At 35.3% G+C, this 13,217-nt stretch overlaps 1 protein-coding gene across 8 annotated transcripts in view; it reads right to left on the bottom strand.

Moving 5' to 3' along the window:
* PAN3 (poly(A) specific ribonuclease subunit PAN3) overlaps window positions 1-13,217 on the bottom strand; it is a 129,028-nt gene that overhangs the window by 9,496 nt on the left and 106,315 nt on the right. For all 8 annotated transcript variants that reach the window (XM_034665013.1, XM_034665014.1, XM_034665016.1 and 5 more), the window contains 5 exons: window positions 11,309-11,474; window positions 10,136-10,226; window positions 5,529-5,668; window positions 3,017-3,146; window positions 2,479-2,543 (listed from right to left, as the gene is read on the bottom strand). In XM_034665013.1, coding sequence (XP_034520904.1) covers window positions 2,479-2,543; window positions 3,017-3,146; window positions 5,529-5,668; window positions 10,136-10,226; window positions 11,309-11,474 — 592 coding nt within the window. The remainder of the gene's footprint in view (window positions 1-2,478; window positions 2,544-3,016; window positions 3,147-5,528; window positions 5,669-10,135; window positions 10,227-11,308; window positions 11,475-13,217) is intronic.

Raw genomic sequence — 13,217 nt, 5'->3', positions numbered from 1 at the left:
GAAGCGTAAGGCAGTCCCTATAGCACTGTTCATACTAGCAAAACACTGAAAACAACTCAAATGTCTATTGATAATGAGAGAAATAAATTGTAGTGTATCCACAGAATGGACTATTACACAGCTATATAAATTATGGAAGCAGAGCCTTTACGTTAAGAGCATGGACTCTGGAACCATACTATCTGGATTCAAATTCTGGCTCATACACTCACTGATGATGTGACCCTGGAAAAGGTACTTAACCTCTTTTTTTTTAAAATAAAGATTTTATTTATTTATTTGAGAGAGAGAGAGAGTGAGAGAAAGCACAAGCAGGGGGAGGGGCAGAAGGAGAGGGAGAAGCAGACTCCCCACTAAACAGGGAGCCTGACATGGGACTTGATCCCAGAACTCTGGTATCATGATCTGAGCTGAAGGCAGACGCTTAACCGACTGAGCCACCTAGGCACCCAGCATTTAACCTCTTTATGCCCAAATATCTGTTAAGTGGGAATACTAATAGTACCGTATTACAGGGTTGTTATGAGGAGTAAGGTTAGGTTATATTTGTAAACTACTGAGAATAGTGTTTTGTATACGCCAAACATACCTAAACAAAAAGATTTACAAAATATAGTTATGAGGAAAAAGCAACATACAGAACACTGTGCGTGGTTTACAATTCGTATATTGTATATATTAAAAAGGGGGAAGAGGGAGATAAGAATATATCATTGTGATTTGGGAAGAATATAAAATAGAGATTAGTGGGAGAAAGTGGAGAGACTGGAGCTGTTACAAATACGAGAGATTTTTTTCACTGCAAATCCTTTTCTGCTTTTTAAAAAACTGGTTCATATTAATCTATTCCAAAGATTTAATTAATAAAAAGAATTTTCTGAGGACTATCTAGAATTTAATACCCATCACATTATCAATAAAGTATAAAAACAGAATAAAGATATTTTCAGAATTACAAAGACTCAAAAAACTCACCTTTCTCAGGAAGCTACAGGAGGATGTGCTCCAATAAATCAAAAGAATAAACCAAGGAAAAAAGCAAGAAACGGGGTATCCAACACAAAGGGAGAGACAATGATAATTCCCAGGATAATAGTGAAGGGAAGCTCCAGTTCTAAAGTGTGAGTGTGAGCAGGCTTAAAGCGCAACCAGCCCAGATAGGAACAGAAGGACAGAGGCTCCAGGGGCAATTTCTCTAAGGGGGAGAAAAAAAAAGGAACTGATAGGTTACCTATTTTTGACCATATGGAAAGGTGTTTCATAACTCTGGCAGTGAGTCTGGAATAAACTGGTGGTCAATTTTTTTCATTTGCTTAGTTTTCTATATAAGATAATTATTAACCCCAGGAAAACAAAAATAAAAAAACAAAATACAAAAGAAAGAAAACACAGTCATGGTTTACTAAGTGGTGCAGCTATGAAGAATATTTACCCTGTTACACTGATGTCAATACTGAATAAAGATTTAACTCAAAATTATGGGCTAAGTGGTAGAATGTGAATACGTACGTACGTACGTGTGTGTGTTTGTGTGTGTGTGTGTGTGTGTGTGTGTCTGGTTAAGGGAAGGGGGTGTGAAAGATAAAGCCTCATCTTCCACAGGACAAAGTCATTAGCTGAGTTAAATACTTGGGGGGGGGGAGAATCAAGAAACAGTACTATAAGCATATTAATTTTTAAAAAAAATAAATGCCAGAAGAAACAGATAAAAGTTTGGTTTGTTTTTTTTTTTAATGTCATCTTCTCTTCATTCAGAAAAATTATCACAGAAAATACTAATTGAGTTTTTCTTTTTAACTTTGAAGAAACGGAAGTGAACATAAATTTTGTGGTCAAAAAAACTCCCTCAAGCAATATTTATTGTATCATCTATCTCTATTAACAGAGGTAACGTTCCTGAAGCCTAACTTACACTACAGTGACAACAGCTATAATACTGTTCCACCTGTCTCTGACAGTGACCACTTAGTACAGACATCAACCCTACTTCTTTCTTGAACATATGGTAACTTTAACTTGCAAATGAGGCAGAACTAAATGACAAATAATATAAAGTGGTGGTGTCACTGATATGACTGCTATAAATAATGCCCTTTAATAGAAGCTAAGGGGCCTGAAATAATTAGACCGTTCTGAAGTCTCTAATCTGACTACGATAAACTGAACTGACCACGCTTCAAAAAGGAGACACAGTAGAGGCAGTATTGATACTCATCAAACATTTCGTCATGTACAAACCACGACAGAGATTTCTAACAGTATCTTTTCTGTACGTGTATGTGTGTGTGGAATCCCTAAGAACAACCAGATCTAGGCGACAGTTAAAAAACAGCATCCTAATGGCTAACAATAGGCTTAAGGTCCCTTCACATGTGAATTTTTCTCTTTTTCCAAATAAAACCCAGTAAGAATAAGGAATACTCATTCCTGTAAGCACCCTTGATTGAAAATATATTGTAAAATACTGTAAATCCTTACTCCGGCCTCTCATTGATTGTTCCCAATTTTGCTAGAAGCCTAAACAGTCTTCCATTTTGAACCTCCTATAAAACATTTTGAAAAGAAAGAGAGTTATTAATATTCCAGCTAACTGAACATAAAAGCAAAATTTTACAAAACTGGTATTCTTCACCAGTATTACCTTTAAACAATAAATCCTAATATCCCCACCTTTTGGTTATAGTTTTGAATGTGATATTTCCATTTCATTCAACAGTATTACTCAAGAAGATCATGTAGCTGGCCATTTTTAAGAATGGTTAAAGTAACTTACATGAAAAAAAAAAAATCAAGATTGTGTCAATTGACTGTAGCAAAATCATGAACACAAAAAAGAAAACAAATGCCCAGAGGACATAAGAAATTAAAATACGGAACGTTAAGTTTGGACAAATATATCTGCAAACAGTCTTTAGCCAATTATGTACTATATTTAGCACAGAAATTACTATGTTTTATATCTCTCAACACACATAGGTGCCAAGTGTGCAGATCTCTTTTTAACTAGACTCTTTACCTTTGCAAGGTCTTCCTCTATGACATCATTTCTCATTTGAGCAGCATCCAATTGAGTATAAAATCGAGCACCAATCATGGGCATGATGTCATTTACACTTCGCATCCTGTTTTGGTCAGTCAACAAATACCTGCCAAAAATAAAGAAGATTCACTTGAATGACAAACATGTAATTTAAAAAACAACATAACCCACAAGCACATAGCTGCCACTGCTGCCATCACATTAGTGTACGTAAATTTGAAAACATTATTTCATGCAAGTCAAGTTCACTTTTAAGGTTTAATGATTTCTCTGGAAAATTTGAGGAGCCAAAAGAAGAAACAGTCTCTTTCTCTATATTTTTGCTATTATGAAAATGAGAAAGGCAAGTTGAGTTAGGGTTATACTTAACCATTTCCATTCTCAAACCCTTCCTTAAAATAGTGGGGCATGAAAAGATTGTTACAAACTTTTTTGAAAGCGTAAAACGGTGGGTGGTTGTAGCTGAAGGGATTTTTCCATTGCTCTGCAAAATAATTTTTGAACTAAAACTGGGTCTTCAATTTTGATAAATCAAACAAGGGTCAACTTTTTAGGAAGCTGCCTTCTACTCTGCAACTTCATCTACCAGTTGTCATGGTATATTTATTTCTGAGAAATCTTCATGCACTAACATACATCAGAAGAGACCAATTCAGTTTCTTCTACCATAATAACTGAGGCAGAAGGATACATTTCGAAAAGCTACCTGCTTAGAATACAAAGATGACCATGCCCTGTTGCTGCCTATCCTGACAGGTGAGCCATTTCCTAATCATTCTCATTAAAGGAGCCTCCCCCCCTTGCACACTCTGCTTATAATTCTATCTAATTTTCTTCATAGGACTTAGCACTACCTGCAAACACCTTATTTGTTTACATGTTTGTTACCTCCTCACCATGAGGGTGGGGATTTTGTTCATCTTGTTCAAAGTATCTTCAGTACCTGGCACAGAATAGGCATTCTTTTGTTGAATAAAACACTCCTGTGGATAATCTATGTCTTAGCTATTTATCTGTAATTACTGACAAATTTATATCTAACTACTTGGAAGTTATTACAAGCTTTGTGACTTTGGCAAGTTACCTTACCTCTCCATGCCTCAGTTTTGTCGTCTCTAAAATGGAGCTAATTTATAGGGTTATTGGGAAAATTAATTAATTCGCATCAGTTTAAAAGTGCCTGATACACGGTTTGTTGCTCTATAAAAGCTGTTATTAGTTTGTATGAAAGTACAGCTTTTTTATTTACATTTTGTTAGACAAAATTTCAAACATTTATGAAAGTAGATAGAATAATATAATGAATGTCCATGTACCCATCACCTGGTTTCGACAATTATTAACATATGGCTAGTTTGTTACATTTATATCCTTTAAGTTTCTAAAAAGAAAATTTGGAGATTAATACTTGAGATTATTTAAAACATCCTAGATGTTGCAAATTAAGGCTAGGAATCACTGCTGTGAAAATATATAAAACAAATATTTTCATTTGAAAGAGCAGTCATCTGATTATTAATAGGAACACTGGGCAACCACTGGCTTCCAGGGCTCTGTCACGAGCAGGACATTTACGCTAGTGTAACAAAGCACAGAAGGGCAGCCACATCCTCTAACCCTCAATTCCATATCCAGGGCTAGTCCAAAAAGAAACTCAATCATCCAAGACTACACAGAAAAATCAGAAGGAATAGCTGAAAACTAAGACACTGAAAAGGATCGATATGCTCCAACTGCTTCTAAAACAGAATAGGAAAAACATCAAAAGATAGCCTAGCATCTATTCCCTAGAATAACTTAGAATAAGAGTTATGGTTGTCCACCCTCTGGAATTCCCCAATGTTAGATGTATCTTAGACAGGTGTGTGTCGAAGTCCCTCTGTGGTGACCGTACTCCACAACAGGTTTCTATTAAGTCACATACATTTCAAGCCTATACTCAAGGAATTCTTGAGAGTCTGAAGATACTGGAGAAGAAACAAAGGGACCTTTATGAACATGCTTTCTGGAATGGATGTTTTGGCCACAGAGTCTGTAACTGGATTGCATCTAACTTTTATTTATGACAGCTTTCAGAGAGATACCAAGCACTCTAGAGCAGCTCTGTCTAACAGAACTTTCTCAGATTATGGGATGTATTAGCCAGAAGCTACATGTGTCTTTCGAGCTCTTGAAATGTGGCTAGTGCAACTGAAGAACTGATTTATTTTATTTCAATTTAAACTTAAAAGGTTTATATAGCTAGTGGATACCAATGCAACTTGAGAGGCCAAATGTTTAAAACATCAATAACCAAACACATTGGTATATGAATTTATTCAAAGAAATATACACTTAACAATAAAGAAATTAAAAGTTGTTTAACTTGTGTTATGCCTGATTTTGAATAGTAAGAACTAAAATAGAATTACTATTAAAAGGCCTTTATGAAAAAGCTGTCTTATCTCATATGATCATTACATACATTTAATCATATAGTAAAACTTACAAAATCAGATTCTTCAGGTCAGAGGAGTAGTTGATTGTCACCAGTTCCATGGCTTTCTGTAAATTCTCTCGCTGAATTCCTGCCAAAGAGTTGCAAGCCAAAGCCAACACAACTTTTCCTAATGATATCAGATCTGCTTGCTGACATGAAAGAATAAATGTAACTTTTAATTTTTATTTTATAGGTACAAATGTAATACACTGACACTACTGCCGGCACCTTTACAAAAAAGCTGCAGAACTCCCAGCACAGGGTTCTCAAATATTGGTGCTCAGAGTCACCTGGGAGCTGTAAGATGATTTCTGAGCCTCTCCACCAGTAGGTCTAGGTGAGCAGGCCCAACATTTTTAAAGCACCCAGGTAATTCTGAGGAATGTAGCTCCAAGAAACATTACTCTGAGCAATTCACACGCCAACTACAGAATTGCTGCTTTAAAATTTAAAAAAAAAAATTTTTTTTATTTAGAGCTGACATTATTACAAGAAATTTAAGGCTGGTTACTATATACTCACTTTACAATGATCATTACAATTTATAATATGCCCCCTTTCCTTTCCATTATACCCAAAATACAGTGGGAGTTTAAAGAATTATTTGAAGAAAAGTTACTCCACTATTCCAAACACAACATAACCATTACCTGATTTCAGAATATGTTTTTTTAGAACACTGAAAAACGCTGCAAACCCCAATGACATCCTGTCTGCCCTTGTTTCCAAATAGACAATCTTTCCTCATACTATAACAGATCGTTGAGAGCTCTGTAACCACCTGGTATCTATCTATCTATCTATCTATCTATCTATCTATCTATCTATTTATCTATCTATCTATCTTTTTAAGATTTACCACTCTGAGGCTTTCCTTCTAAAAGCATTTTCAAAAGACAGCTAGCTGAATTGAGGTAAGGTCTCTATTACCTATTATAACTCCAGGAAACAGAATGGTTATCCAAAGTAGCCCTTCTTGGCAGATAAACTATTAATAACTATATGCCTAGGAGAATGGAATAGCTCAGAGTTAAATACAATTATCTGAAGTAATTTCGATAGGAAACTTCTGTAGATTTTCAAGATCTGAGAACTGATCTGAATTACTGGATACATTTACTGAATACTGGTTTAGTATAAAGAGTTTTCAAATCTAGCTATACATTAAAATCACCTGAGGAGCTTTAAAAAAAAAAAAAATCACTCTGTGACCATCCCTCTACCCCAATTCTGGTGTTACCAGTCTGGGGTAAGATCTAGGTATTAGTATTTTTCACAGTTTCCGCAAGAGTTCTGGTATGCAGCCAGGGTTGAGAACCACTGGTTTCGTGGAATGTTTATAAATGGTACAGTTGCAAAACAGGCGAATATTGGAAGGCTGTCACTAATGAAACTTTAGCACTGTACAGCTATCCTTAACATTTTACCCAAATAATAAAGTATAAAGAAGTCAAACTCCATTACTAAAATAACTTCAAAAAATCCAAAATCAAAAATTCATCCAAAACTAGCATTTATGAATCTGACACTTTGAACATGAGATCTTATAACCAGTGGAAAAATGGATTAGAAAAACTGCTTTGAATCTATCAGAATAAGAGATGCCAAGGATTCATGTCAAAGAAACTTTTTACAACTTCATCTGTGGTACTGAGTTAGGAGCCCAGAGAGGCAGGAGGGGAAGTGGCATGGGAGGGAGGGAGCACTATTACTGTTGCCATCATTTCTGTTCTCCGGAAGGCACGGCCATGAACGAACTCAAAAAGGATTCTCCTCATTCTCAAGGTCAAGTAAAATAGTCCAAGTTATAGTAATGAAACCATAAAAATGTGGGTCAAGAGAAATCAGTACATGTAAATGCTAAATGTAAATTTCTGTGTTTCAATCCCATATCCTCAGCAAAGCAAATTGAAGGTTGCTATTAGTTATCAAGTATTTGAGCAGCATGTACCAACACACAGCCTCCCAACACTTAAAACAAAAGAATTTCCAGTTTAGCTCCACCCTGAATTGATGCTGTAACTAAACCTCCCACCTAGAACATTCCAGTACTCCCTATTATGAGACAGGAAAACAAAAGTCCAAGATAGCTGAAGGACTGGATGGGTTTTGAAAATAAAAACATCTGATTTTAAGTACATCCCACCACCTTTCTAAAGCTGACTCAAAGTGGGAATACCCACTTTTAGAAATAAAGTATACATGGCACATATTCCAGATTAAATTAGAATTGATTTTATTTTAACTAAGAGGTTAATGAAGTCCTGCTTAATTAAGAGAGTTTAACATCATAAAAGCTCAGTAACTCTCCTTTCCTTATTTGCCAGCTAAATAATTTTCCATTTGTTATTTTGCTTCTTACCTCCATCTGGTTTTTCCCCCCATTTGTTGAATTCTGGAGGTTTTCCCCCCACTCATTTTCAGTTTCTTCCTGATTCTTGATTTCTTGATTTTTCTCTGATTCTATCTATGGCTCTACTTATGTCCACTTTACTGAAAGTCAGTCTCTATTCACGTGTCTGAAACAGACTATGAAAAATAGACTACAAGAAACAATGCACTCCTTTCTCATGTACCCTCTTCTCTGTAAAATCACAATCCCCCATTGGGACTATCTTTAATTCTCTCCTTTACCTTACTATAAGCTATATGAAAAATCTTCCACACATACATCACCCGCCCCCCAAAAAATGAAAAAAAAAAAAAAAGAAGAAGAAAACCCTAGATAGCCTTTACTGCTGGAAAATAAAGGGAAGGTGACGGTTGGTTGAAAGCAGCCTGAGTTTATGAATGAAGGCAGTTCCTAACTTACCAATCAATTGTCCCAAATGCGTACTTAAGAGCTGTTTGTTTGGAACTCTAGGATTACTTTTTGTTAAAAAGAGTTGTTTTTCAAGGTAACTACATAACCACTAACATAATTGAAATAATGTACATTCACAAAGAAAAAAGGGAAGATAATACTGCTATGATACTGAAAACCAAAAATCACACTAGTCTTATATTAGTAATTAAAAAAAAAAACTAGAACTCTATTCAGAATAGAGAAGAATGAGAGCGTTAAGTATGTACTTGTAAGAAAAACAAAACTGTAAGGTATTTCATTTTTTAATGTGGAGATGGGGTTTCCAGATACTTGGAATTGAGTTAGGTGACACTGGTTCTAAATAATGTCTAATTTCTCCTCAAAAATTTAATATTATTTTCCTGGATACATGAAGGTCACTAGCATTTCAGTCAATAATCAGTCACTTTTAGAAGCACAGAGATTAGGAAGAAAAATCTCCAGAGCCAATTAGTTCGGCACTAGGCGTAAGAAGATGAGAAGGAAAGTCGCTAAGAACCACCACCCTAGATAAGAAAGAGGGAGCAAATCCCCTTAGGCTGCTGCTTGGGGGAAAAAAGTAGTCAAATTCTTCTGCGTGGTGCCCACTAGATGGTGCTACCAACCAGGACAGCTTGGCTGCTGCTGAGTTTGACTGGGCAGGAGCAGAGGGGAAGGAAGAGGTGAAAAGTCTGCATACAACTCAATGTGATGAGTGGCTCTACGTCTTGGGGACTATACTGTCCCTAGATCTGCAGCAAAAGAAGAGGTTTACACATGAACTGGATTACTAGGCACTACTTAGATGCTACTTCTCATTGTCTTTTCCTTTTTGTTCGGAAATTTTGGCTTATAATATAAAGCAAAATAAAATCTTTCAAAGATTTAAACAAAAGAAGTTGAAATGAAAAGGGCAATGAAAAGGTAAAGTGTTCTTGTCCTCGTTTCTCCACGTAATTAAGAGATTCTGCCTTACATCAAACCTCTATCAGTTAATAAATGTTCAGAAACACCAAAAATTTCTTACACAAAAAGAATTAACACTGTCTTAAAATAGCACCTGCATATCCTCCAAAAAATGTGAAGTACTACAATAATGAATGATATGAAATAATTACAGAGCCACGTTACTTGCACAGAGCAATCAAGGCAAAAGCAACTACACTTAACGTTCTCTGCGGAGATAGGGTCTTATTCTCCTATACCTTATACTAATCAAGAAGTATGAAATAAAAAGCTAAAAACATAAAATGGGCCTAAGTCTACACTATTATTATGATTAGACTAGAACCAAATGCTGATTATATACAAGAAGGGAGTATGCAAAAGCAAAAATTATTTAGAAAATGGCAATACAACAATATTCCTTCGAAAATACTTCTAAAATTTTCGGATTGGTAGTGGGACAATATCTAAAAGTAAAAATAACAGCTATTTTAACACATAAAGAAATGAAAAAAGAAAATGTCATTTAATATAACTTATTCAACGAATTAATCTGTTTTAATCTATGCCAAAGACAAATTTCCTCATCACATAAATACATTTTCATTTGAACAGTTAGTCTTTGACACTGTCATTAACTTTCTATATTCCCACTTATAAGGGCTCTACACTACATTACACCATAGTGATTAAGAAACACATGTTCAAAGTTGGCATAGAGACACCCCCAGAATTAACTGAAATCTAGACTTAAAACCCCAAAACACCTTAAAATAAACAAAATTTGTCTTAAAAGAAAATCAAGCCTTAAATTACTAAGTAAGTATCTATGTTCATTCTTACTCACCTGGTATTGAGCCATTAATGCCAATGGATTATTATTCTGACTGTTATCAAATGTTAAAACATCAAAAACTCCAACACAATTTACTCGCAACCTTCAAAGACCAGAGAATTTAAAGAAAATTATTAAAATGAGATTTTCTTAAAAATTTAATATTTCCTATAATATTAGGAAGGATCTCAGAATATTATCTAGTCTAACTTCCCCATGTAACCTCTATCAAACACCATTTTAGAGATGAGCTGGAAATTAAGACACATAAATACTAAGTGATAGGCCTGTAAGGTTATAGAAGCCAGAAACTGATAAATCCAGGAGTATAACCACATCTTTGACTACCAGGCTGCCTTCTCACCACCCCAAGCTGCTTCTTTATTAGTTACTCATGAAAGAGAACTAATTAGCTTTCTAACATTTGCTGAAGATGTATTAGGCACCATTCACATGTATTAATCATTCAATCCTCTCAATAACCTTATGAGACAGGTACCTTATAAATGTGGAACAGATAATAACAGTGCCTGTCTTAAAAGGTTGTTGCATACACAGAAGTTCCATAACTTGCTCAGGGATCATGCAGATAGCAACTAACAGACTTAGGATATGATGAACCCAGATAACCAGGTACCAGATCTTAGCTCTTTATGCTATGCTGTCCAAGATAACTTTCAAAATTACAGCAATTCAAATAAAAATCTGGTGAAGTCAAGGGCTGTTACTTAACTTTGTTAGCAGTGGTTCTCGAAGCATGGGACCCAGTGAGCAGCAACAGCATCACCTAAGAACTTGTTGGAAATGTAAATTCTCAGGCCTACTGAATGAGAACTCCGGGGTGGAGCCCAATAAAGTGTGCTTATTATGAGCCCTCCAGGTAATTCTGTTTCATGCTACAATCTGAGAACCATGGTTACACACAGAAAAGGTATATTGATATTATGTCTATATCCCCCAACCCTAACTATATATACCTCCCAAACCCTTACAAGATTCTTGGTTAATAAGCAGCCATTTTATTAAGAATTCAACATTTTTTTTTAAACTTACAAATGAACTCAAAGTCACAGCACTTGTTCTAGATGGAATATATGAAAAGGTAAATTAAAACAAATCATGCTTTGTTTACTAAACTGTCATAGGTTAAGTGCTCAATAAAGCCAAAACTCAAAATGCTAGTACCTTGTTTTGCCAGTTATCAGAATCTTTGTTGGGTCCATAACTCGACATGCCAAACCTGCTGTGTGAATGGTACGCAATGCAGAACTCAGTTGGACAATATATGCCCAAATAAGAGATTCTGGCAATAATCCTGCATGCTGTCTGGGCAATGGTCCATCGTGTTGACCTACAAAGCAAAAATGACACCTTTTAAATAACCAACTAAAAGACTAAAACATTCAAACCTCAACTAACAAAAAAAAAATTCAGGTATCATGGCACAATTTGTCAATTTATTTATTGACTTTAAAGATTTTATTTACTTGAGACAGAAAGAGAGAGAGTACAGAGGGAGAGTGAGAGGGAGAAGCAGACTCCCCGCTGAGCAGGAAGCCTTGAAGTGGAACTCGATCCCAGGACCCTGGCATCATGACCTGAGCTGAAGGCAGACACTTAACCAACTGAGCCACCAGGTGCCCCCCAACTTGTCAATACATATATGTATATGTATGTATGTATATATATATTTAGTCTATTAGTAAAAAATTAAGAGACAAACCCCAATTTCCTATTTATGAGATTATACATTTCTACTGTCAGCAGCAGCAGAGCTCTCAATGAAATGCTCTTTTCTGCGACCACTGTAATTACTGAACAATAAACAAAATTATTTAAAGAATTTATATTTAATTGTGAATCACATAAATGTAAATTCTGAATAAATACAGGAATAGTGAAGATTATTATTTTATTTAAAATAATCCTAGCCTATATTATTGTTTAGGCAGGTGAGAACTGCTCATTCTGTGGCTTGAAAGAAAAATAAAAGTCTCTACCATCATTTATACTGAATTACTTTCTTATTCTCCATAAAGTGCACAGCCTCCTCTCTTACAGCTGTGTCAGTTAGACAGGATGGTATCCAACTCATAAAAATATAAACGTTAAACACTGAATATCACTTATGTCTAACAATGAAACAAAAATAATCCGATCTACCATGAGTAATCATTTTGATTCTATCAGTTTTTGTTTTTGTTTTTTTTTTTTGAGAGAGAGAGAAAGAGAGAACAGGCACACAAGCAGGGGTGGGAGGAAGTTGGGGGCAGGGAAGGCAGAGGGAGAGGGGGAGAGAAAGAATCTTAAGCAGACTCCATGCCCAGTGCAGAGCCCAATGAGGGACTCGATCTCATGACTCTGAGATCATGACTTGAGCCAAAATCAAGAATTGGGCCTTTAACCGACTGAGCCACCCAGGCACTCCTCAATTCTTGTTTAAGTACTTCTTGATACTATTTCCTGGGTCACTGTTAATCCTTAAATCAGTGGAAAAGGAGCCACATAAATTTAACAGATTTTTTAAATTATTTTAGGGAATATAACCTTATAAATTCAAGTGTTATTAGGATTGTAAACAAATTTTTTGTGAATGAGGTATAAAAGCGAAACCATTGAATTGTCAATTATGGAGATAATAAAGAGAAAATCTGTGGCCTGGGATAACATTTCCAAGAAAAAGCAAATACAAAATTCAAAAACTACTTTCCCTCAATTTAGACACACTGAAGATAATACAATCTGGAAAACAGTGTTAAATAACTCAAAAAGTGGCTCTAGTGATAAATGCCAAGACGTCGTCAAAGATGACTATGAAAAGTTTAAATAAAACTACTTAATAAATGTGGTAGTAAGGAAAAAAGAGTATTTATAGCAAACACAGTGCTTGCTTACTCTGTGCCAGATTCTATCTTAACCTTTATATTGTTAACAACAGCAGAGGTTACTTGACCCACCTTGTCCCATTTTAAACCTCTCATCACAACCCCTATAATATAGTATGATGATCACATATTATTCCCATTTTCTAAATTAGTGTATTTCTTATAATATGTAATCTTTTACTTTGTACCAAGCTAAATTAAATAGTATA

The sequence above is a fragment of the Ailuropoda melanoleuca genome, chromosome 7 (genome assembly GCF_002007445.2).
Source record: "Ailuropoda melanoleuca isolate Jingjing chromosome 7, ASM200744v2, whole genome shotgun sequence".
NCBI lineage: Eukaryota > Metazoa > Chordata > Mammalia > Carnivora > Ursidae > Ailuropoda > Ailuropoda melanoleuca.
The sequence above is the reverse complement of the archived record's forward strand: the minus strand, read 5'-3'. Positions and strand labels throughout refer to the sequence as shown.